The sequence below is a fragment of the Muntiacus reevesi genome, chromosome 1 (genome assembly GCF_963930625.1).
Source record: "Muntiacus reevesi chromosome 1, mMunRee1.1, whole genome shotgun sequence".
Lineage (NCBI taxonomy): Eukaryota > Metazoa > Chordata > Mammalia > Artiodactyla > Cervidae > Muntiacus > Muntiacus reevesi.
Window position 1 is genome coordinate 36,299,975 of NC_089249.1, and position 27,130 is coordinate 36,327,104.

The 27,130-nt window shown below is 37.3% G+C and overlaps 1 protein-coding gene across 3 annotated transcripts in view; it reads right to left on the reverse strand.

Moving 5' to 3' along the window:
- Nucleotides 1-27,130, reverse strand: part of PIK3C2G (phosphatidylinositol-4-phosphate 3-kinase catalytic subunit type 2 gamma) — a 427,919-nt gene that overhangs the window by 54,821 nt on the left and 345,968 nt on the right. For all 3 annotated transcript variants that reach the window (XM_065940721.1, XM_065940712.1, XM_065940703.1), the window contains 3 exons: nucleotides 25,961-26,150; nucleotides 25,328-25,449; nucleotides 20,799-20,907 (listed from right to left, as the gene is read on the reverse strand). In XM_065940721.1, coding sequence (XP_065796793.1) covers nucleotides 20,799-20,907; nucleotides 25,328-25,449; nucleotides 25,961-26,150 — 421 coding nt within the window. The remainder of the gene's footprint in view (nucleotides 1-20,798; nucleotides 20,908-25,327; nucleotides 25,450-25,960; nucleotides 26,151-27,130) is intronic.

Below are 27,130 nucleotides of genomic sequence, written 5' to 3' on the forward strand. Positions count from 1 at the left end.
CATATTAGCTGCAACGCTGCCTGACATTCTCCATTCTCCCCAGCTAGCTTTGTTCTGTGCAATGACTCTTGCAACCTTTTCCAGAAACTGAAACTTCCAACTCTGACTCCTTTCCTGATGATTTTGTCTCCACTCTAGAGAAAAACAAAAGGCAGATGGAGATTCCTGAATTTCCTGCCAAAAAATCGACAGATGCACAAAGTCATGTTTTCTCTTTTCTTTCTTCTCCAAGGGAAGAACTGTCTCTCTCTTCTCATCTGTTCTAAGTTGAATTGCACCCTCCCCCCAAAATGTTGAAATCCTAACCCACAGTAGCTCAGAATGTGAACTTCTTTGGAAATAGGGTAACTGTAGATATAATTAGTTAAGTTAGGATGAGGTCATATGGTGGAAGGTGGACCTCTCATCTGATATGACTGGTGTCTTTATAAAAAGGGGAAATTTAGACACATCTCATGCTGCAAAGATGGTGTGGAGAGACAGGGAGGAGATGGCCATCTATCATCTATAATCCATGGTGAGAGCCTGGGATAGGTTCTTCCTTCACACCTGTCAGAAGAAGTCAACCCTGTGACACCTTGATTTCAGGTGTTCATTCATAGCTTCTAGAACTGTGATGAAGTGCATTTCTGTTGTTTTAAGTCACCCAGCATATGGTACTTTGTCATGGCAAACTAAAACACCATTGGATGCTGCTCATGTCCTTCAGTGTCCCAGGATTCTATACCTTTCTCCTCAAGAACCTTGTAGACTATCTCAGTGTATAGTTTTTTTCTTCCTTCCTCCTTTCCCTCCCTCCTTCCCTCTCATTCTTGCCTTCTTTCTTCCTTCCTCTTCCTTTCCTCCCTCTTTCGTTCTTTCTCTCAAGAATCAAGTATGGCCATTTCTCTTCATTTTACAACCATATTTCTCTTTTTATGATGTTTATATTTCTGTCTATTTTATTAATAGCATCTTATTATAAGTAACTGCAAGGATGGCCACAGTATACATAAAGCATGAAAAGACCCTAACAGTTATTGCTAGAGAATTTTTTCCTTCACCATTTCCGTTCTTTCCAAGTTTTATTCCAGAAAGAGAGAGAAGGACACTTAATATGTCCATGAGGAGTAATCGCCTTCACAATATTAACTTGGACAGAAACAATAAGGACCCAATTTAGCTGGTACCACCTTATTTTTTTAGGGCTTCCCTTGTGGTTCAGCTGGTAAAGAATCCACTTGCAATGTGGGAGACCTGGGTTCAATCCCTGGGTTGGGAAGATCCCCTGGAGAAGGGAAAGGCTACCCACTCCAGTATTCTGGCCTGGAGAATTCCATGGACTGTACCGTCCGTGGGGTCACAAAGAGTCAGACACAACTGAACGACTTTCAGTTTCAGTTTTCAGTATCCTATTTTCCCACTAGACAAGTTTTTTAAAAAGTCACAGTTTTCTAAGTGTGGAAGAGTAGGACAGCTTTTACACTGACATGGTACCCTAGATAAGTTATAAAATTTCTTAAACCACGCAAAGTATACAAAAACAATGTCTTGTCATTAATGTCCTTTTCAAGTCCTGTTATTTTTCTCGTCTTTGACACAGACTTACGGGAAGAGCTGTCAGTACTCACACTGATTCCACTTCTTCAACTTCCTCTCATTTTATGATCTACCACACTCAAGTTTCTGTCATTAATTGAACTTTGAAAATGCTCTTACCATCATTTCACTTATTTACGGTCTTCCCCCCGCCCCAACCAAATCCAATGGAGATTTTCTTGGCCCTTTATATATATATATATATAGCGCTACCCCATTTTTAGTGAAAAATTCTCTTTCACTTGCTTTCTTGTTCTCCCAGTTTTTCTTCCATTTGTCCTGCCATCTCTTCTTACACTTTTTTTCAGGCTCCTTTTCTTTTTGCTTATAACTTCAGTTCTAGTGTCCTTCACTTCTAGGCTCATTTCTCTCATTGTTCTAACATGTTCTTTCTGGGTAATGTTATCCCCTTTGGTGGCTTCTATATTCCCTGGTGGTCTAGGGGTAAGACTGAACTTCCAATGCATGGAACCTAGGTTTGATAACTGGTCCAGGAACTAGATCCCACATGGTGCAACTGAGAGTTCACATGTCACAACTAAGACCCGGCATAGTCAAATAAACAAATGAATAAATACATAACTATTTTTAAAAAATAGACCTTATAATGATTCACAAATCTACATCTTTATCTCCATTCTATCTCTTGATTCTCAGCCCTCTACTTCACTATATCGAAATATCTTTTTACTGGCTTCCTTGGCTGTTCTAAAGATAATTAAACCCCCCAAAGTATACAACTCAATGCATTTTCTTTTCCCTTGATTTGCTACTTCTTCCTGTGCATGCATGCTCAGTCACTAAGTAGTGTCTGACTCTTTGCAACCCTATGGACTGAAGCCCACCAGGCTCCTCTGTCCATGGGATTTTCCAGGCAAGAATACCAGAGTGGGTTGCCATTTCCTCCTTCAGGGGATCTTCCTGACCCAGGGATCAAGCCCATGTTTCCCATATCTCCTGCATTGCAGGTGGATGCTTTACCACGGCACCACTGCTATACTGAACTGTATTTCCTCATGCTCTCTCACCCTGCTTTTCTACATGTTCCTTTCTCCATCCTTTCCACTTCGGTCCACCCACTTGCCCAAGTTTTATCACTTTCTCTCTACTCATTTATCACACACTCTCTCTACTCATTTAGGCTAGTCAGTGTGATATCAAGAGCAAAGATCATTTATTCACTCATATCTAATAGGGTAGTTTTACTCAATAGATATTTATTAATAAAAACTGAGATCCAATTTCAGATATAGAATACATTGGTCTTCCAATGGAAATATTTTTATCTGTGTAGCAGTATTATGTATCATTATAAACTAGTTGATTAGCAATTTTGATCTCTACATGTTGATCTCTTGTGAACTTGTTTAATAATCTATCTTTAAGAAATATATCCATATTCAGAGAGCTGACCAAATCAAGCTTTTTAGTTTGAGAGTCTGAAGTCAAATTTCAGGCAGTGCAGAATTTGTGGAAGGAAATCTGACCTCCGTTGGTTTTTGCCAACCAGTCAGTTATTCTCATTTTGGCAACATTTTGACCTCACCTCCTGATGGTTATTAAACTTCAGTAGTAGGCAGAATATCTCCCCAATTAGTGTCTGAAATGTCACCACTAGCTAATTATTCCCTTGTGTTTACACTGTCATATCCTTGAAACCCTCATTTGTAATTCCAGGTGTGGTTGACATGCTTAACGCTAATTTCTTCTTGTGGCAAGATGGTTTTCACTCGATGAGAAACAGGATCCAGTGTCAATGGAAGGGAAAAAAAAATCAATAAAAATGATGATAGGATAGGAAAATTAATATTGCTGGATTTCAAAATAATCAATTAAATTTTTTCTCACACTTGGATTTACTTGTGTACATGTATCCCACAACTTTTTAGCACATTGCACTACTGGAGAGTTTGGAGAATTATCAAAACGTTACTGCTACGATTGCTTTCACTGATAACCTGAACCAGTTTTCAGTTGAGTTTGTACTGACTACCAGGCAGTGTGGCTGTCTTTAGTCACGTAGACTGTATACTGAGCAACTCTGGGTGCCTTGTTTACATGGACTATAGATAAACTTCTAGTCTGCAGGGCTCTCCAAATGTAGAGCTGCCAGATATAATAAATAAATACAGATGATGCTCGGGACTTCCTTGGCGGTCCAGTGTCTAAGTCTCTGCTCCCAATGCAGGGGAGCTGGATTCTATCCCTGGTCAAGGAATTAGATCCCACATGCTGCAATTAAGAGATTCCTGCATGCCACAATGAAAATTGAAGCTCCTGCATGCTGAAACTAGGACCTCGCACAGCCAGATAAATCAATCAATATTTTTTTAATATATATGTTTAAAAAAAAGATGATGTCCATGCAATATTTGCAGTGTGAAAAGTGAAAGTGTTAGTCATTCAGCTATATCCAACTCTTTGCAATCCCCTGGATTGTAGCCGGCCATACTCCTCTATCCATGGGATTCTCCAGGCAAGAACACTGGAGTGGGTTGCCATGCCCTTCTCCAAGGGATCTTCCTGACCCAGGGATAGAACTTGGGTCTCCCACATTGCAGGCAGATTCTTTACCATCTGAGCTAGAAATTTGCTTATCTCATATTCAGATTTAACTGGACAGCCTGCATTTTATCTAGCTAACTTATAGTGTGAGATGCTTAAAGATGTATGGGCACACTTTTGGTTGTCTCAATGACTAGAGAGTACAATTGGCAATTAATGAATAAGGCTACTTATTCTAAATATCCTGACATACCGACAATATTCTCCCATCATAAAGAATGTTACTTTTCTGTTTAATTCTTCAAATGGTAATAGTTTCTCAGAGGAAAATCCCTACTTCATTCTAGAAATGAGAAAACTGAATATCAGAACTCATGAGATTGATTGATTGAAATTAGTATAAAAAAGAATGTAGAGTATAATCAGTATGCCCAGCTTCAACTGTGTTACCACTGCCAAAGACCTATAGACATGAAGAATACCTAGGGGGACTGGTGTGTCTACAGAGAGTTTTGCAGGAATCCTAGGGCACTCTAGTCTTCTGCACAAGCGTAAAGCAACTGGGACATATTGATGAGTTATAAACAGAACAATATGATATTTTATACTTATATACTATATATTCTGGAGAAGGGAATGGCAACCCACTCCAGTATTCCTGTCTGGAACATTCCATGGACAGAGGAGCCTGGCGAGCTGCAGTCAACGGGGTTGTAAAGAGTCGGACATGACTGAGCAACTAACACATACAATATACTTATATGCCATAAGTATATTTATAAGATATTTCTTAGAAAGTTTACAGTGCTGCATTGTGGAGGAAAGGAAAAACAGAAGCCAGACTTAGAGAATGTCATCAGCAAAATCCCTGTAAGCTCAACATATTCTATCCTCCAAGTATTCCATTCTGCTTTCCTTGTGAGTTTCTGAGATGATGGTAGTGCTGTCTCACATTTCCCTTTATAACCCCAGTCCTGGTGATGGGGTAGGTCTCCTCCTTGCATCTCCTTGCTCTTCTGATCTCTGCACTTGCTTCCTGTCTAAAAATGCCCTGCTTTGAATATCCATGTCTACTACACAGCCCTCTCCCTCTTGTTTCACTGTTCTACTGACTTCTAAGTCACTGGCCTTTATTCCAAGAACATTTTAAATCCTGGAACATTGTCATTTTCTCCAATAGTACCAGTCACAATTCACACTTATGTTTTTGGATTTTTTTTTTCATTTTTCTTCCAATTACTTTACAATATTGTAGTGGTTTTTGCCATACATTGACATGAATCAGCCATTTATTTTATTATTGACACAAAACATCCTTTTTAAAAAAAAAATTCATTTCATTCAGTAATCTTATTCTGCATCTCACTGCATCACTCACTTTTGTTCTCTTGATCTTATCTTGATCAATAACTGAAGCTCTTGCTTTGCCTTGATTTCTAGCCTCTGAGGCTAAAAGCACCTGCTCCCTCCTTTTCAGCTCACTTCCTCTAGTTAAATAACTCGAACAATCTGTTGACCTTTACACTGAACTTAACCCCTCTCATATTCTCATATCCTTCCTTGGCCAATATGGATCTCATGGTCGATACTTATAACAACTCTCTTGCATCCTCCTTTCAACTTCTTGACCCTTTCCCCCTTTACGTTATCATTCACTTGCAAAAAACAAAAACAAAATAACTCTGGTTACTCTCTGCCAACTCTGCAACTGTAACAGGCCTGAAGAATGTCGCTGAAGAAAATCACTCACCCATGCTTACTGATCTTACTATCACCTCATGCCCACTACCATCCAATTGGCATTTGAGATTTTCTGACAGTTTTACACATATCACTATCCCATGTACTCTTCCATTCACCTATAGGACTATTTAATGTCTTAACCTCACTCCTCAAAAGGTGAACATGCTTTCTCCCTCTTTCAGTCTTCTTGTTGATTGAAAAAACAGCAGCAGAGAAGAATTTTTGTAAGCTCCCAACCATACCTCTGGTTGGGAGCTTACCATACCTCTGCCATTTTGCCTGCTACGTAGGTGGACTGCCTGTGCTGTAATTTGAGACTGATTTGGGCCCCAGATAGCATGCCTTCTTCTCTACTTTAGGTCATCACTCTGATATCTGGCTAAGTGCATCACCAATTTTTGATTCTTTAGTGGATTTTCCTACCAGCTTATACATATCATTAATTTCAATAAAAAAAATTCCTGACTTACATTTCCCTGCAAACTATTCCCCCCCTCCTCCTCCTTTGCCAGCCCCCCCCCCACATTCATCCTTAGAGCAAAGATTTTGCAAGGATTGTTTTCTTCTTTCTACCCCAAATTTCTCTCTTCACATTCTCTTTTGAGCCCATTTTAATCAGGTTTTTGTTCCCAACACTATCATCAAACTGTCTTGGTAAATTCACCAAAGATATCCATTTTGCTAATCCAGTGGTCAGTTCTCAATTTTTGACCCATCAGTAGCATCTGAAACAGCATGTCATTCCTTCTTCTTGGATTCCAGGCACCAGATTCTTTCAGTTTCCAACAGATTGCTTTTTCTCAGTCTCTTAGATTGATTCTCTTCCATTGTCTCAAATTTTAAAATTGGTGTGCTACATGGTCTCATCCTCTTACCTCTTCTCTTTAGTATTTACGTTTTCACCCCAAGTAATATCCAGTCTCATGGCAAGAAAAACCAATTATTACCTGAAACTCCAATATTTATATTTCCAGTCTCTCTTTTCCCCTCAACTCAAAACAGTCAATTTTCCACTTGACATCTCTACTTAGAAGCCTCATAAGCAACTCAGTATATTTTGATCCAAACTCCTGAAAACCCTCACTCCCCACTGCTTCTCCTGTAGTTTTATCCATCACAGCAAACATTCAACCAATGCAAGCTTGTATGGCCATAAATGTGGGTTGCTGGCCTGCATTTATCCTGATTAATCAGTTCATGTACCCTAACAGTTGTTAAGTATTTGGAACATCCCTCCTATGTAAAACATTATATACTTCGTGAATAAATTAATACATGGTTGGTATTTATCTTAAACGATCCTAAAGTTATTGAACTTTGATATCAATGATCCAGGTAAATGCACTAAGCTATATTAAATACTCTGTGAGGTTATATATATTTTTTCTTTGTTAAAGTAGATGTTTATTTAACTAATATAGGATTCTTACTGTCTAATAATGTGTTTTTAAATTAGAAATTCAGTCAGTAAAAAGTAAGTCTAAAAGCCAACTGAGCAATTTTAAACCAAAATCTGTATCTGTTTATATTTCAAACTCAGAGCTCATATTATTAGTTTGTTTACCAATTATATTATCAAGTCCTTTGTAATTTAAAATAATTGATTTTTGAGAGAGTTGAACAATTCAAAATCACCCAAAACCTAAGTGTTTTTCTAATATCATATGAATATATTCTTGTTCTTAAAGACCACAGAGAGTTAAATCCTTGCAAAGATCAGAAGTAATGTAATATGACACTGAGATCAATTTTTTCTTTCTTTAAAATAACACATTAAGAATTCCCATTTATTAACTGGCCAGCCAACATCTAGAACTGACTGCAAGATTTAGTTCCAGCAAGTTAAAACAATAAGCTAAATCTATCTCTCTCAACCGCCATGAAGCGCTGTAAAAATGTGAATTTAAAAATGAATTCCCTTAAGAGTTTTAAATCAAAGTTGAACAGTAATTATATTTTATTGCTTTTTTCATAGAGCAGCTTGTCAGAATGTCCAGTCTTTAATGTAGTTCAACCCACTATATTTGTATTGGAGTTACATGGAAGAATGGCACTGTGAAAAATAGTGAAGTTCTAAGAAATCTTTTATAATCCTGGCTCTAAAATGTCATCAGCATTTTTCCAGACTCTGAAAAATAATCTTGGTTTTACTGATGATACACATATGACATTTATCCTGCCTGCGTCATAATCTCACCAGCTTCAAATAGGAAAAGAGCAATATAGTGACAAATGCAGTAATTAACATCTGGGTTTAGCAAGCAGAGAACAAGAAACATATGTTCACTATTAAGACAGGATTTACCCATTTGGATTTATTCTGACGTTTGATTTCTGCTTAAAAAAATAATATTGCTTATGCTGTAAGTGATAGCATTCCTTATTTTAAGGGACTACTAGAAATAAGCAATAAGACTGAGAAGAGCTAAAAATCACAGTGAGTATGGTTTTTAAAAGTTTTCAGACAACAGCTGTTGGTTTATCTTAGCTAAACTCCAATGTGGGAACACATTTGTTTAGGTACTGCAATCATTTGCTGTAACTTTTATTACATGTTTATATTGCCCTTTATAAAGATCTTACTTAGCTTACAACATAATTTAACCAAAACAGAGCAAAATTTAAAGAAACAAAGGAAATTCCTGTTATCACGACTATCGTTTACTTGTGGAATGAAACTACATTGAAAGAACAAAAGAAGTTTCAATCAGTTTGAGAGACGGGAGTCAAGCTAAACAAGCAATTGAAACCCAAGTAGATAGAGAGCTAGGATGTCTAAATTGGTACTTGCAGCCTCATTAGAAGAAAGTGGAATGGTGTGTAACTGTAGTCCTCATTTATGTCTGTTTTATCAACCAATTTGTGTGTGGAGAAGGGGAATGGAAAGAAGAGAGAGAAAGAGGGGAGAGAACAATGGTCTCAGGGATTCATAGTCATCCCTGTATTTGAGTTGCTCTTGGTTTTACTGATGATACACATACGTGTATCACTGGTAATTGATACACATATGATACACATATATCTTGGGTTCAGATAAAACCTCCAGAGACCTCTCTCCCATCTGACTTAACTCTGATACTTGAGACTGGACTTCAAGGCAGTCTTTTCAACTCATTTCCTTGACAAGAAAACAAGACTGCTTACAATTGAGTATGCCCCTGAAAAGGTATATAATATTTTATTTTAGTAAGGTAAGGTTGTCCAGTTTCATATTCAAGATGCATCTACTACTTTCTTTTCTCCTCCTTTTTCACTCACTGCCATCTATTATTTATACGTTCATGTCTGTATTTATCACCATATTATAAGCTCATCGAGAGTAAAGAATATATTGCATTATTTTAATCTTTTCAATTTGTTCTCTACAACCAATTTAAAGTTTTTAATCTACAGTGTTATACATAGTAAGTGATCAGTAAAAATTTAAAAGCCTTTACAGAGTTATGTACAGTGATATAAAATATTTTTAAATAGTTACAAATAAATGCCTCACATAACTAAAAAAGACCGCAGTGTTTAATGTATAGACATAATAATTTGTCTTTCCTACATTGCCATATGATAAGCAGTTATGGAAGAAGAAAAGTATTTTTATGAGAATTTTTCCAGGGTCAGAAATAAAAATAATCCTATCACAGAAGTATTCAGCAGAGATATTATAAATTTATTTTATAAATATTGTAAATTAACTGTCTTATTGGAAGAGGAAAAATATGTGTATGTAAACAAGTCCTCTAAAGTTGTCCATATCACTTAAAATAATTACAATATTTATGTTATATCCCAGACTTTATAGATTTTAGTGTTTATGCAGATAGCTCTGTTAAAACATATGAGAGAAGGGAATAAATGCATCAATAATACAAAGTTTTTTTAAAAATCTCAAAATAATATGATTTACTTTGGAGTTATTTATGTGATTTTTAGGCCAATAATGTTTATTTAGCTGCTTTTAAAATAAGTTTTCATTCCTTGGATATAAACAAATGGAATCAGGGAAGCATACACCAGCATATGGAGACACTTAAGCTTTCACTGTGGTTAATCTATTTGAAGATAATTGAAAATTGACATTAAACATCACGGAGAACCTGAGCGGTCAGTCAGGTCACACTGCTTATTAAGGCTAGTCAGCATCTGCTGATGTCTCTGTCAAATTATTAGTGTTCTATCACTGTATAATATGTATAACTAGTAATGGATCAGATGCATAGCTTGTTGTTGTTTAGTCGCTAAGTCATGTCTGATTCTTTGTGACCTTGTGGACTATGGCCCTCCAAGCTCCTCTGTCCATGGGACTTTCCAGGCAAGAATACTGGAGTGGGTTGCCATTTCCTTCTCCAGGGTAATCTTCCCAACCCAGGGACTGAAACTGCCTCTCTTGTATTGCAGGTGGACTCTTTACCACTGAGCCACCAGGAAAACCCCCATAATGTTCCTTAGCAATAAAGGAAAGAAAACCCCAACGTGTGAAGTTGTGAGTCTTTATGAAGCTCCAGAACATATCAACATACACAGAATATGGACAAGGATTGTAATTTTCTTAGAGCAGTGTACATATCTGATTCAGCTTTTGAATTTCTAGAGCAGAATTTCCCAAACCTGGTGGTGTCAGAAACATGCGTGTGTGCTCAGTGATTTCAGTCGTGTCTGACTCTTGGTGACCCTATGGACTTATAGCCCCAGGCTCCTCTGTCCATGGGATTATATAGGCAAGGAATACTGGAGTGCTTTTCCATGCCCTCCTCCTCCAGGGGATCTTCCCAACCAAGGGATTAAACTCATGTCTCTTATGTCTCCTGCATTGGTAGGCAGGTTCTTTACTGCTAGCACCACCTGGGAAGCCCGTATCAGAAACAGGTTCTTAAAAAACTACACAGATACCTAGCTAGATACAATCATATCTTGGAGATATTGTAGGTTCAGTTTCAGAACACCATAATAAAGTGAATATAGCAATAAAGAGAGTCACACAAACTTTTTGGTTTCCCGGTGCATATAAAAGTGATGTTTATAATATACTGTAGTCTATTAAGTGAGTAATAGCAATATGTCTTTAAAAAACATACATAACTTGTTTAAAAATACTTTATTGCTAAAAGAATGCTATCATCTGAGCCTTCAGCAAATTGTAATCCTTCCAATGGTGGAGGGTCTTACCCTGCTGTTGATGGTTGCTGACTGAAGCTTGGGGTGGTTGCAGCAACTTCTTCAAATAAGATGACATGATGCCTCTTTGACAAATGATTTCTCTGTAGCAGGCAACACTGTTTGATAGCGTTTATCCACAGTAGAAGGTTTTTTAAAATTGTAGTCAATCTGCTCAAGTTGTGCTGTTGCTTTATCAACTAAGTTTATGTACTATTTAAAAGTTTTTGTTGTCATTTCAACAATCTTCATGGCATCTTTACCAAGAGTTGATTCCACCTCAAGAAACAAGTTGATTTGCTTAACCATAAGAAGCAACTCCTCTTCATCTGTTAAAGCTTCATCATAAGATTATAGCAATTCAGTCCCATCTTCAGGCTCCACTTCCAAATCTAACTCTCTTGCTATTTATATCATACCTGTAGTTACTTCCCCCACTGAAGTCTTGAACCTCTCAAAGTCATCCATGAGGGCTAAAATCAACTTCTTCTAAACTGTGAATGTTGATATCTTGACCTCTTCCCAGGAGTCATGAAATGTTCTTAATGGCATCTAGAATGATGAATCCTTTCCAGGAGAGCTTCAATTGACTTTGCCCAGATCATCAGAGGAATCACTATCTATAGCAACTATAGCCTTAAAAAATGTTTTTCTTAAATATTAATGTTAGTGCAAATGTAATTGCAGTTTCTGCATTGTGGAAATTTGCCATTTGATATTGGAATGCATTCTTAATAAATGTGGTCATGTTATACACCATTTTAATGTGCATTTCTTGGTTTGTATTTTTTGCTAATGACTTATTACTTGCTGTTTATTTGATATTTACCTTAGACTATGGAAATGATGTTAAGACAAAAGGCAAATCTGAGCAATTTTCTTCTGAATTCAAAATGGATCATAAAGCAGTGGAGACAACTTGCAACATCAACACATTTGGCCCAGGAACTGCTAATGAATATACAGTGTAGTGATGGTTCAAGAAGTTTTGCAAAGGAGATGAGAGCCTTGAAGATGAGGAGCACAGTGGGCAGCCATTGGAAGGTGACAATGACCAGTTGAGAGCATCATCGGAGCTGATCCTCTTAAAACTACATGAGAAGTTGCCAAGGAACTCAGCGTCGAGCATTCTATGGTTGTTCGGCATTTGAAGCAAGTGGGAAAGGGGGAAAAACTTGATAACTGGGGGCCTCATGAGCTGACTGAAAATAAAAAAAAATCGTCGTTTTTAAGCGTTGTCTTCTCTGATTCTACACAACAACAATGAACCATTTTTCAATTGGATTGTGATGTGCGATGAAAAGTGGATTTTATATGACAACCAGCGGTGACCAGCTCAGTGGCTAGACCGAGAAGAAAGAACTTCCCAAAGCCAAATTCCACCAATAAAAGGTCATGGTCACTGTTTAGTGATCTGCTGCTGGTCTGATCCACTATAGTTTTCTGAATTCCGGCAAAACCATTACATCTGAGAGGTATGCTCAGCCAATCAATGAGATACATGGAAAACCACAACATCTAGAGCTGGCATTTGTCAACAGAAAGGGCCCAGTTCTCCACAACAACACCCGACTGCACGTCACACAACCAATGCTTCAAAAATTGAATGAATTGGGCTACGAAATTTTGCCTCATCCACCATATTCACCTGAGCTCTTGCCAACTGACTACCACTTCTTCAAGCATCTTGAAAACTTTTTGCAGGGAAAATGCTCCCACAGCCAGCTGGAGGCAGAAAGTGCTTTGCAAGAATTCATCAAATCCTGAAGCACAGATTTTTATGCTACAGGAATAAGCAAACTTCTCATTGTCAAAAATGTGTTACTTGTAATGGTTCCTATTTTGATTAATAAAGATGTGTTCAAGTCTGGTTATGATGATTCATGATCTGTAACCACAATTACTTTTGCATCAACCTAGTAAGACTTGAAAGTCAAAATTGCTCCTTGATCCATGGACTGCAGAATGGATGTTGTATCTGCAGGCATGAACAACATTAATCTCATTGTCCGTATCCATTTAGTGCACTGTGAGTGAACAGTAATATTTTAAAAAGAATTTTTTTCCCCAGCAATACTTCTTCAACAATGGGCTTAAAATATCCAGTAAACCATGTTGTAAACAGATGTGTAAACAGATGTCATCCAGGCTTTGTTGTTTCATTTACAGACCAGAGGGCACAGTAGATTTAGCATACTGTTTAAGGGCCCTAGGTTTTTTGGAATTGCAAATGAACACTAGTTTCAACTTAAACACCAGCTGTATTAGTGTAATTACTCTCCCTTGACAAGAGTCAGCTTGAGCTTTGAAATTCTAAAGCCATGCATTGACTTTTATCTGTGAAAGTCCTGCACGGCATCTTCATCCACAGGAAGGGTGTTTTGTTTAAACCAAAAATCTGTTGTTTAGTATAGCCACCTTCATCAATTATCCTAGCTAGATCTTTTGGATAACCTGCTGGGGCTTCTCCTTGCACTTTGAGGTTATAGGGACAACTTCTTTACTTAAACCTCATGACCCAACCTTTGCTAGCTTCAGACTTTTCTTCTGCAGCTTCCTCACCTCTCTCAGCCTTCATGTAACTGAAGAAAGTTAAAGTCTTTCTCTTTGTTTTAAGGGAATGTGTGGCTGGTTTGATTTCCTATCCAGACCACGAAAACTTTCTCTTATCAGCAGTAAGGCTGTTTCTATTTCTTGTGATTCATGTGTTCACTGGACTAGTACTTTTAATTTCCCTCAAGAACTTTTGCTTTGCAGTCACAACTTGACTGAGTATTTGGTGCAAGAGGCCTAGCTTTCAGACCATCTCATCTTTCAGTATGCCTTTCTCACTAAGCTTGATCATTTCTAGCTTTTGATTTAAAGTGTGAGATGTGCAACTCTTATTTCCACTTGAACATCTAGAGGCCATTGTAGGGTTACTCATTGGCCTAATTTCAATATTTTTGTGTCTCAGAGAATATATGGAGGCCCAAGGATGGTGGTGGCAAGAGAGAAAGAGAAAGAGAGAGAGAAGAAGGCAGGGCTAGTCAGCAAGGTGGACCAGTCAGAACACACAAAGGTTCAGAGTCTTATATGGGTCCAGTTCGTGGCACCCTCCCAAAACAATTACAATAGTGATATCAAAGATCACTTGTCTCAGATCACCAAAACAAATGTAATAATAGTCAGAAAGATTGAAACGTTTTGAGAATTACCACAATGTGACACAAAGACACAAACTGAGCATATTCTGTTGGGAAAATGGTACCAATAGATTTGTTTAAAGTAGGGTTGCCACGAGCTTCAATTTGTAAAACAAACATAATACCTGTGCATGGCAAATACAGTGAAGTGCAATAAACTGGAGTATACTGTATCTCGCTTTGCCTGTATGACCAGCATCTCTAAAGACTGGCCTTAGAACATACTTTTTAAAACCTCCCCATGAAACACTTGATCAGTAGGTACTATTTTGGTTTCTTGGTCAGGAAGTATACAATGTAGGCAATCAATAAGCATTTGTTGAGTGACAGAGACAGTAGATTTTGAAAGTATTAATAGTCTTTATTATTCCAGTCCTCAAATTTAATTTTTATTGATTTTATCTTTGTTAATCTAGCACTATTTTATTTTGTTATATAGAAAGGACAATTAAGAAGCAGATGTAGGCTTTACATCTTAGGAAGGTATTTTCTTGTACTTCAAATACTCATTTTACAAAATTGAGTACTTCAAATACTCATTTTACAAAATTCAATTCAACTATTAGCGGGGTGTTACTTTGTGAGACTCACACCCATCATATCAGCTTCCTTTTGCTTGCTACTTTTATGGCACAAAATAGGATTGCTCTCTTTGGAAATCCAGGGTTAGAAAGTGGTTGGCATAGTCTTACTTTGAGCATTTCTGGGATCTGTGATTTCACAATAGTATCTCATGTTTGATGATATAAATATCTCTTCTTTTTCTTCTCCTTTTTTTTTTTCCCATTCAAATCCTACATCCTAATCCCAAAACAAAAATAATGTGGTGCTTGAAATTTCTTCAGCCATGTTTTCCCTAAATATTTGCCAATAGAATTTAAGAATAGCACAAAACAAAATAAAGACATCTCTTCTTGGTGCCTCTTCAGTAGCACTTTAATTTAGCACAGTAGTAAATGTGAATGTGATGAAAACTGAGGTCCTCTGGTAGTTCTGTTCAGCTGTCTCAGTGCAGCTGTGATCATGATGAGCTGTAACACTATTCATTAAACCTTGTGGTGATAAACTTCACTTTGCAAGTCTTCTCTACCTGTATATGTCTGACTCCTTTCCTTTTCCCCTCTCAGGACAGTCCTCTGCAAACAGTTCTCTGTGAACCCATCCTCTAGGCAGATATACTTAGGAAATCTCTGTTGTTACCATCCCAAGACAGATCTCAATATTTACCCTATTCACACCAGGACCAGAAATCAGAAGCCTCTTCACTTTGCACTCACTTGCCTCTGCTTAAAAAGGCCAAAGCCTAACATTTTCAATGGTTACTAGATATTTTGCCAATTACCCTGAAAAGTCTTTAAGACAGTCTTTAAAACTATCTGATCTGTAAGGCAGCCCTCAGCCTGAAAGATGACAATCCCATTCACGGTCCTCTCAGCATGATCCCTTGCAGTCAGTTGTCATAGCCATGTGTCCTTCACTATGACAAAGCGAATGGACATGACCTTCAGAGAATGTCAGAGTTAGTAAGAACATTAAGATTTCAACATACTACATTCTTGAATACGAAAAAAGCATTTGAAGTCCAGTGACATAATTCATTTGCCTTGATCCTATAGAACAGAAGCCTCTCTTATAACTTATTTCCCATTACTCATTGATTTGAGACCTAAATACTAAATATATTCAAAAGATAATTTATATTGAGTATGCTAGTATAATATTGGGTTGGCTAAAATCATCCTTTCAGTTTTTCTATAAGATTTACAGAAAAATTCCTAATGAATGTTTTGGCCATCTCAAACAGTTAAATTCATGCACATGCAGGATATCTATGTATATATTTTAGTATAGTGTAGCTTTTCTGTTGTCTAGTGCTGTTTCAACAATCATTTTACATCTTTATTTTCAGTTAGCTTATTATATGGTTCTGTTCCCATAATGAACAGATACTGTTCACTTCTTTCTCTTTGTTCATAGCAGATATACTACAGATGTGCTCTGAGTGATCTTTCTGAAGGGTAAAATCATGACCCAGTGCACCAGTAATGCCCATCATTTAAAGCATGACCAAGCAGTGTTCCTGGCTTTAGCACTAGGTAACCAAGGAACGTGTCCTCAAGCTGGCAGCTAGCAAGATTCTCCAGACTATTCTTTATCAAGCCAGAGGTGTCTGGTCACAGAGTTCATGTGGGATTATACAGTGGGGTTAAAAAAAAATCAAAATTGCATTCATATTTATTTTATAATATAATCCAAAATTTCCCCAAAATTTTGCATTATTTTCTACAAATTTTAAAGCCTTTATTGCTTACTAGCATGGTAGCTTATATACTAAAGATAAATTATGTATTTGGGGAACATGCATTAAAATAAAACTGGTAAGAATAAGTTAGGAGACTGCTAGTACTTTTCAGATGCAAAGTTTCAGTCCCCTAGGATTTACAAAACAACATAAATCCTATAGGTTAATATATGCTAATAATTCTGTTATTTTTCATTTAAAGTATTTGTTAAATATTGATGAGATTATAAGTGTGCTATCCCTGAATAAAAATTAAGTGAATATAATCATTGATTTCTTTAAGCTTCCAAACAAGAGAAAAACATGTAACCATAATGGATGGTTTGTCCTTGCAATTCCCTTTCTCTAGAGCAACTTTTTCCCAGTTGCTATTTACTAACTTCTATTATGTGTGCCCTTTAACAACAACCTGAATGCCATACTCCCTGGGATGCCTTCTTTACCTCACTGGGAACTGGGTTAAGTATACCTCCTTAAGTGCTCAGGCACTTGTCCTTTGATACAAAACAGCATCTCCAGCTGAGCTACCAGCCTGGAAACAATATTACAGCACAATATTCTTGAGTTCAGATTTGCTAAAAAATCAATAATATAGTAGGGTACCTTAATATCTACTACATTGGAAACCAAATATCTGTCCACGTCCAAACTGGGGGAAAAAAAAAAAAAGAGGAAAGATGACTAGACTATGAAATATGGTTCTCAAATATGTCATGGAGATTTCCCTTGTGACGCAGTGCATTAAAAAAAAAATCTGTCTACCAATGCAGGGGACATAGGTTCAATCCCAGGTCCAGGAAGATTTCAGATGCTGCAGAACAACTAAGCCCATGTGTTTCCACTACTGAGCCTGAGCTCCAGAGCCTGTGAGTGGTGACTACTGAGTCCACTGTCACAAGTACTGAACCCTTAGTGGCTAGAGCCTGTGCTTCACAACAAGAGAAGCCACCTCAATGAGAAGCCCTTGTGCTACAATGAATGGTAGCCCCTGCTCACCGCAACTAGAGAAAGCCGGAGCAAAGCAATGAAGACCCAGCAGAGCCAAAATCAACAACACTATCATGGATCAGAACACCTTGGAGGGCTTATTAAAACACATTGTTGTACCTCACCAAAGTTTCTGATTTAGATTCTTATTGAGGATGAGGCTGATATTTTACAGTCTTATAAATTTTCAAGTGATGTCCCAAGCACAGTCCAGAAACTGAGCTTTAACCACTAGTCTTAGGGACTCATGATAGGGATTTAAAATTTTCTCTTCTTGATCCTGACTATATGCAATCTAATACAACCATTATTGACATCTGTGGTTTTTTTTCTTTTTCTAATAGACTTAGGATGCTTATAATCTGAATTGTGGGATTTTTTTAAACTAGGTCTATTCATCAACCACAATATTGCCCAACTAGGAGGTATAGCAATAAGCCAACATCCTGAATCAGCAAACCTACAGTTAGGGAACAATTTTGAACATGTTCATTAATATATTTTATTTTTAAATTTCAGTAAGGTTACCTTGATATATACTGACTTAATCTGCTATACAACATGTAACTAAAACAATTCACACTCTGACTGGAAAGTAATCTCATCTAATATCTTTCCCACGTTGCACATGGAGAAGAAAAGTTATTGAATGCACAGCTGAGAAAAATAGATTTCTTTGGTGTTTTATTAAGTCCCAGTTATGGGGTCAGTTGTGGGAAGATTCCCTGGAGAAGAGGACAGTTACCTATTCCAGTATTCTTGCCTGGAGAATTCCATGGACAGAGGAGCCTGGCAGGCTACAGTCCATGGGGTCACAAAGAGTCGGACACAACTCAGCGACTTGCACTTTTATAGGGTTAGTTGTAGTCCTCTTGTTACAATACCTTTAACTTACTGAAGTTCAAAGTTTGCATATTGTATGTTTCTTAGATCAAAGGATACCAAAGTGCTGCTAGGATTTAATCAAGACTGCAGAAAAATTATCAAATCACTATGCTGTACACCTAAACTAATATAATATGGCAAGTCAACTATACTTCAATAAAAGGAAAAGAGACTAGAATCCAGGAGTGGTCTGTTAATGTCCTAATTGGATGGCATCACCGACTCAAAGGACAGGAGTCTGAGTAAGCTCCGGGAGTTGGTGATGGACAGGGAAGCCTGGCGTGCTGCAGTCCTCAGGGTCACAAAGAGTCAGGCACAACTGAGCGACTGAACTGAACTGAAAGGCTTCACTGTCAGGGTGCCTGGATAGAGGAGAAGGGAAAGAAATAGGAGGTTCTCATTGTTTTAATCAAGGAATTCATACTAGAGACAGTCAATATAAGTGCTTCTTTTATATACTCACAACTCAACAATAGACAGTTTACAAATGCTAATTACTGATGTAATTAAAAGCACTCTAAAATTTGGGGGAGAGCATGAAGAAGAGGTAGAGCTATTATATGTTCATCTTATGACATTTATAAATTTAAAAATTGTTTTTTTTCTCCTCTTTTTATTGTATTTATAGGAGATGATAGATGCTAACTAAACCTATTGCAACCATTTCACAATATATGTAACTCAAGCCATCGTGCTGAAAACCTTGAGAAAATGGACATTATTAATTAGCACAAAGATGAGATTTTGTTCATAAAAGTGGTGGCTTGTTGACTAGCATGATTAATATCAGAAATGGTCTCTCATTGGGACACTAAAGTTATTCCAGATATATGGATTAGCTAAAGATATTCCATAAGCAGTCTCCATTCTTTCATCAAAAGGCAAAAAGTTTAATAGATGTTGTACCTTTTACACTTGGGCTTCCCTGGTCATTCAGCAGTAAAGAATCTGCCTATAAAGCAGGAGATGTGGGTCTGATCCCTGGGTTGGGAAGATCCCTTAGAGAAGGAAATGGCTACTCACTCCAGTATTCTTGCCTGGGAAATCCCAAGGACAAAATTGGTGGGCTACAGTCTGTGGGATCACAAAGAATTGGACACAGCTTAGCAACTAAGCAACAACAACAATAACCTTTTACCCTTAGGGATGATGTTCTAGATAAATCCCTGCTGCTGCTAAGTCACTTCAGTCATGTTCGACTCTGTGCGACCCCATAGACGGCAGCCCACCAGGCTCCCCCGTCCCTGGGATTCTCCAGTAAGAACACTGGAGTGGGCTGCCATTTCCTTCTCCAATGCAGGAAAGTGAAAAGTCGAAGTGAAGTCGCTCAGTCGTCTGACTCTTAGCGACCCCATGGACTGCAGCCTACCAGGCTCCTCCGTCCGTGGGATTTTCCAGGCAAGAGTACTGGAGTGGGGGGCCATTGCCTTCTCCGAGATAAATCCCTAAAAGGTCCTATGTCTAGCCAATAACCCCAGAGGATTCTATTAGCTTGGTACCTGCCTCTGTAACTTACATTTACCTCATAGGAACTTTTCATGCAAGATGATGATAAGGATTTAATAGTAAAGGGAGCAAGTGCTCTCTTGAATCCTCAGAAGGACCTATATCTTCTGTGTACATATGTACGTTGTATGTATGTGTATATAGGAAGGGATCTTAAGAGTCCTTTTTTTTTGATGCATATGACAGAAGGGAGCATATACCAGAAAAGTGGTATATCTTTTCAATTTTCCAGCCTACTCAGAATCACTAGTGAGTAGTACCAAAATCTCACCAAGAAATTCTCAAATACTTTTTCATATGGGAAGTTACCACAGACTTAGATCCTCTGAAACAGCTCCCTATGAGAAATAGGGTTTGTTAGAACACAGAATGGAGGTGAAGAGGTAGAATGGCAGATATCTCTGGAAGGGGAGGGATTGAGTGGGTGATGACTGCAGCTCTAAACTCCCATTTTTAGTGACAGTAGATTCAGTCATTTACTCTAGACCTCCTAGTGAGAGTAACTTGGACAATTAGGCAATTTGTTTTCAAACTGCTTGAAAGCATCAGATAGCTAACAGGATAGTGAGTAATTACCGGACTAAAATCTGGGTAAGACATCAAAATATAAAATCAGTTCTATCTATATACCGGTGAAAAAGGATTTTTAAAAAGTATAATATCTGGTATAACAAAATATTTTTAAGACCTCTATGCATAGAACAATAAAATATTATTGAGAAAACATTCTAAAAATACTTAAGTGGGTATATGACAATGGATTGGAAGATATTAAGATGCAATTTCAACTAAAACCCCGGTTGGTTTTTGCACGGAATTGACAAGATAACTTTAATTTGCACATGTGTTGAGTAAATGTAGGACCAAAGATGGTATAAAGTATTTAAAAATATTCCCAGTAATGATATATAAAATAGCCCATATGTTATGTAAAAATATAAAAGTAAATTGTAACATACGTTTGCAACTTCATATGATCCATTTAATATCTGTTCCATGTAATGATTTAGATCTCTGAACCTTTTGTGATCTGAATTTGTAAAAGGTAAGTGCCACCAATGAGGAAACCTGTTTTAAAAGAAAAAAGGTATATTTTCATTAGTTTGGAAATTGGTGTCTGTATCTTAGAATTGTTCATGGAGTTATAGCTGCATCAGATGGAAGAGCCAAGGAAAACATTTTTTATGAAACCACAGAATGCATGATTAATTCTGAGAGTTTTATTAACATGGCTGTGGACATGTGCTATTTAAACCGTCATTAATATTAACACTAGTTTAATTTAATTTAGCACACTAAACAAATATATATTTTCCCTCTTACTGTATTTATGGCAGACCACACATTTTGTCTTTTGATACATGTGGGGGTTAATAAATACTTTCTGAAATTTAATGATTCATAATTTTCCCGAAAAGTCAGATGGTATTGTTGCTTCTGGGTTCACTAGAGACACTGCTACACTAGCTAAATTAAACATTTCACCAAGTGACATATGCTTCCATCTGGTCTTAGTCTTCTGCAACAAAGTATCACTTTCCTCAGAGGTCTGACTTGCAGAATTTCCTCTTCCTTATCTGATGATTCATCCTGATGGGTTGGACATTGATTACGACCAATTATTGGGTGGCATGACCTGTTAAAGGCAACAGGTATTGTTGCTTAAGGGCTTCCCTGGTAGCTCAGATGGCAAGAAATCTGCTTGCAATGCAGGAGACTCGGGTTTGCTTCTTGGGTGGGGAAGATCCTCTGGAGAATGGAATGGCAACCCACTCCAGTATTCTTGCCTGGAGAATTCCATGGACAGAGGAGCCTTGGCAGAGCACAGTCCATGGGTCACAAAGGGTCGGACACAACTGAACAACTAACACTTTAACATTTCTGGTTAAATGCATCGTTTTAGGAACTATAGCAACTTCCTCTGACTGCAGTCTTGCTGTTGTCACCTTCATCTTCTGCTTCTTTGGTCTTGACCTTCCCCTGGGGAAAGGAGCATGGGGGATGGTAAATGATTGTCAGCAAACACACCGATGTATGTGACAACTGCAGGACATCCTATCCATTGTTTCTTGTCGGAAACGTCAGGGAAATCCAAAATAATATGTATGTGTCTTTAAATAATTGATATTTTACTTTTTTACTTTTGCAGTTCTAAGGCTTAAAGTATTGAAAGTTTTCATCCAGATTTAGTTATCATAAAAATTAGCATCATATATAATTAATCAAAGCACAGAAATACATTTGGTAAGTAGATAGATTTTGCTGGTTTTAAATATTAATTTGTTTATTTGTGGGTGAATTTTCTTTATTGCTAGAATAAAATGGAGTTCAACATTAGTTCTATTCCATTTCTGTAGATGGATGTACTAAAAAAATTGCCTGTAAATAAATATATGAGAATTAAGAAATTCAGCTCCAGTAATGTCCTTCAATTGTTTGAAATGCTTTTGAGCTATATGTCAAATATAACATAGTAATAGCTCTTGAAAATTATTTTTTAGGATATTTTATCTGATGGTGCTGACAAGTCTTCTTTCAATTCTGTTCACACCACAGATTAAGAAAAACCTGACCTGCAAACAGATTTGATATCCAGAATATTAGAATAATTCATTTTCTCAGTACCAATACCGGTATTTTGGTTTGCCCTTTATTTGAGCCTCAGAGACTGTACTCCCGGGGACAGTGTATCAGCATAAAATCCTGGATGGCTGGGAAAAGAGCGATGGTGAAAGTAAGCGAGGGAAAGGAAATCAGCCTTTCCCAAGTAGATGAGTTTTATTGTTATTTTATAATTTTATTCATTTATTTTTTGCTGTGCTGGGTCCTGCTTGCTGCGTGGGTTTTTCCTCTAGCTGTTGTGAGTGGGGGCTGCTCTCCAGCTGCAGTGCAACGGCTTCTCATTGCAGTGGCCCCTCTTATTGCAGAGCAGAGGTTCTAGGGCCTGCGTGCTTGCGCTGTTGCTGCTCCCAGGCTCCAGAGCGCAGGCTAAATATGTGTGGTGCACAGGCTTAGCTGCTCTGTGGCGTGTGGGATCTTCCCGGACCAGGGATCAAACCTGTGCCTCCTGCATTGGCACGTGGATTCTTTGCCATTCTTTACCACCAAGGAAGCCCTCATGCAGATGACTTTAAAGATGATTAATTTCAAGGAAGATTCCTATGTCTTTGTATTCTCAGAAGGTACCAAGAAGTACAAACAGCCTAATTTGAAGACCACTGTTTTACAGTATGTCTAATTTGAACTTTCTGGTCATACTTTCTAGATTGGATTTACATAATTTGCATAGAGCTTCTCTTAGTAAATTTAGGAGTCAAAGGAAATCTTGCCCTCATCCTTCATGTATATGCATTGCTATAAGCCTGAGTTCCTTTGGGACTGTCAGCATACAAATATTGTTCAGGGCACAAAGAACTAAATATTCCTCCCTTCCACATGTTGCTTGAATGGTTTTAAAACCAATTTAGGCCACCTGACAGGAGTTGTTGAGCAAAGCAGAATCCTAACTAAAGCTGAAAATCTAGACGAGGCACATGGAAAGAGATTACTGACACTTTAAAGTTTTACAGATTATACTAATATGTATCGAGGAGAGGAAAGAGTAGAACAGAGACATTTTTGAAACCTAAAGGAAAAGCCATTTACAGAATGAACGAACATATTTCTAAATCATTAGTAAGTAAGATACAATGGAAACCACTGATGTTGAATTCAGTATTTGTAGTTGGACTTTAAATTTTTTGGCCAGTATTTCCTTTTCCTGTTGTCATATTAGATGTTTTTCAATAATTCTTAAAGCTGATGTTGTCTTTAAGTTTTCACAATGATATTCCTTCCCTGTCAGTCTCTTACTCTGATGACTTTCTAATTTTTAAAGCATTTGTATTTCAAAATTCCTGAGCTATCTGCAAGTATAGAGTTTCATGAATATAAACTACTCAGTCTTCAATAATGCCCACTATCTTTCCATCCACTGGTGATGTTGTTTAGATTTATACTTTGGTAAATGACTAAACCCTGAAAGTCTAATGAAAATCCACATGTTCCAAGCATGTCAGGTCAGGTATGAACATCCCTATTGTTAGAGGACCATATACTCAAGAAAAATCCTGGTACATTTGGCTCTCCCTATCTGCAGGTTCAATATCTGCAGATTCAATCAACTGTAGATGGAACTATTAGAAAAAACTAATCCAGAAAGTTCCAAAATGCAAAATTTGAATTTGCTGCATGCAGAAAATATGTACATAGCATTTACATTGTATTTACAACTATTTACATGGCATTTATATTGTATTAGATATTATAAGAAATCTAGAGGTGATTTAAAGTAAGAGGAATACAAGTACACTCATGGCGGATTCAAGTCAATGCATGGCAAAACCAATACAATATTGTAAAGTAAAATAAATAAATTAATAAATAAAAAATAAAGTAAGAGGAGACTTTCAAGTAAGAGGAGACTGTGGTTAGGTTATATGTAAACACTACGCCATCTTATGGGTAGGACTTGAGCATGCAAGGATTTTGGTGTCTGCGGGAGGGAGGTCCTAGAACCAATTCCTTGTGGATACCAAGAAACTACTCTATAGGTAACATTTGATATGCCTAAGTGCAAACATCAAAATTTCTAAAAAGTTCCTTTTTAAAAACTCAAGATATTCCACATACTTGTCTATAATCTAAATTTGGCTAGTTCTAAATGATAAATTTTAGAAGATTAATTTGATCAGAAGTTATTTCGAATTATACCCTTTGTTTATGCTTAATATGTTTTTGCTATAACATGAACTGAAGCAATGGTTCTCAAGACTGCAGAATAAAGGTAATAACAAGTTAAATTTAGATAACCCAAGTTTGAGTTAATGTGTGCTCCATGCTGAGTCGTGTCCGACTCTGTGACCCCATGGACTGTAGCCCGCCAGGCTCCTCTGTCCATGGGATTCTCCAGGCAAGAATACTGGAGTGGGTTGCCATTCCTTCTCCAGGGGATCAAGTTAATAATTAATAACAAAAATGAACTGATGTGAATAAATTTTACTTGTATACTAATTGATATTGATAAATTTTTCTTGTATAGCAAATAAATATATCAGAGCTTTTTGTCACCATTATTTGCTGAAAGAGAAGATAAATCCAATTTCGTTCTGCATTTTCAATTTTAACAGAAAATTCTAGAAAAAGATTAAATTTAAAAAACAGGCAAAGAAGACAATTTTACTGATAATTGATGAAAAATGAAATTGGTTCTGATTTTTTTTTGTTTACAACACCAATGCCTGAAAGCAGACAAAATTAAAACCCTTTTTCTGTTTGATGAGACAAAAGGTTCTTTACTCTGAGACCAATAGAGACTGCTTGGATAGGTTCAGTGGAACTAGAATCAGAATGCTGTGTTGTTCACAAATAGAAAACCCCATAACCATAATTTCTCCTTATGTTCAAGGGCAAGTACTGAACGCAAAACCCCAGGGAGGACAATCCTTACTCTGGGAGGGTCAGTGATGCAAACTGCATTTGAAGTTGGCTGTGAAGTTTTGCAAACTGGTCAAATGACTTTTCTGTCAGGCTTGTTTCGTTGTTACTGTGAGTCACCTGGATTAGATACAGCTGCAGGAAATAAATAGACAAAATCAAAAGACGGCAGTATCAACCTTCAATACATTCTAAAATCTGGCTCTGTGTAAACTAAACAAAGCAAGAATTTCTCTGCCAAAAAAAAAAAAAAATCATCACAAAAGATAAGAGGTGCATTTTGTAAAGGCAAAATTACCTATAAACACATGGTATAGAAAGATATCATAATCTTAGGTGCTGGGAACAGACTGCCTAATTTCTTTTCTTCTGTCCTGTGGACATTTTAATTAGTTCTTGATTTATAGTCTACCACAAGGCAGGAACTGTTCTCTTTGATGATTCTCTACTAATAGCTCTGGTTGTTATGATTTCTCCTTGGAACATCATCCTTAACTGCACTTCTACTCAAACTGTATCTGATTTTTCATTTGCATAGTAAAAAAAAAAAAAAAAAGCATGGTATGAGGAAGAATGTGTATAGTGAAGCAAAGTGGGAGATGTAGTCAAATGATATTTAAGTCAAGATGACAGTCTTGAAACTTACATGGCTGGTTTTCTTGCTGAACCCTAAGATTGTTGCTCTTTGGATTGACCTGCTTGCATCTGGCATACCGGATTCCTGGGAAAACGTCTGTGAAGTCGATTTGGCAGGACTTATGGATGTCATTTGTGCAAGTGTGTGGATCAAGTTATTCAATTTCACAGGGAAGCACTCCAGACTTTCCTTTATTTTCCTAGAGAAATGAAAAAAGATAAGATAGTGAGTGATGTTCCCCCTGAGTTGAGCCATTTCACTTGAGTCATTTCCTTGTGTTAGATGTGGATGGAGAAGTCAAGGACCATGCCTGTTGATTTGGACTACAACTATTAATAGTAAACATTATTTTTTATCAAGTTCAAATTCACATCTTGAGCTGTTAGCAAATATAAGAGAATCTTCCATGGTGAAATATAAAACTAATTGCAATATTTCTATTTTGACTTCTTTAAATTTTTCAAAAATAGAAATTCTTTACATTTCTATTTTTGTTGTTGTTCAGTACTATGTCGTGACCAACTCTTTGCAACCCTATGGACTGTAGCACACAAGGCTTCTCTATCCTCTACTAACTCTTGGAGTTTACTCAAACTCATGTCCTTTGAGTTCATGATGCCATCCAACCATCTTGTCCTCTGTTGTCCCCTTCTCCTCCTGCCCTCAATCTTTCCCAGCATCAGGCTCTTTTCCAATGAATCAGCTCTTCCCATCAGGTGGCCAAAGTATTGGAGTTTCAGCTTCACCATCATTCCTTCCAATGAATGTTCAGGGGTGATTTCCTTTAGGATAGACTGGCTTGATCTCCTTGCAGTCCAAGGGACTCTCAAGAGTCTTCTTCAACACCACTAAGAGCATCGGTACTTCATTACTCAGCTTTCTTTATGGTCCAACTCTCACATGCATACATGACTACTGGGAAAACCATAACTTTGACTAGGCAGACCTTTGTCAGCAAAGTGATGTCTCTGCTTTTTAATACAGTGTCTAGGATTGTCATAGCTTTCCTTCCAAGAAGCAAGCGTCTTCTAATTTCGTGGCTGTAGTTACCATCTGCAGTGATTTTAGAGCCCAAGAAAATAAAGTCTGTCACTGTTTCCATTTTTTCCCCCTTCTATTTGCCATGAAGTGAAGGGGCTGGATACCATGATCTTAGTTTTTTGAATGTTGAGTTTTAAA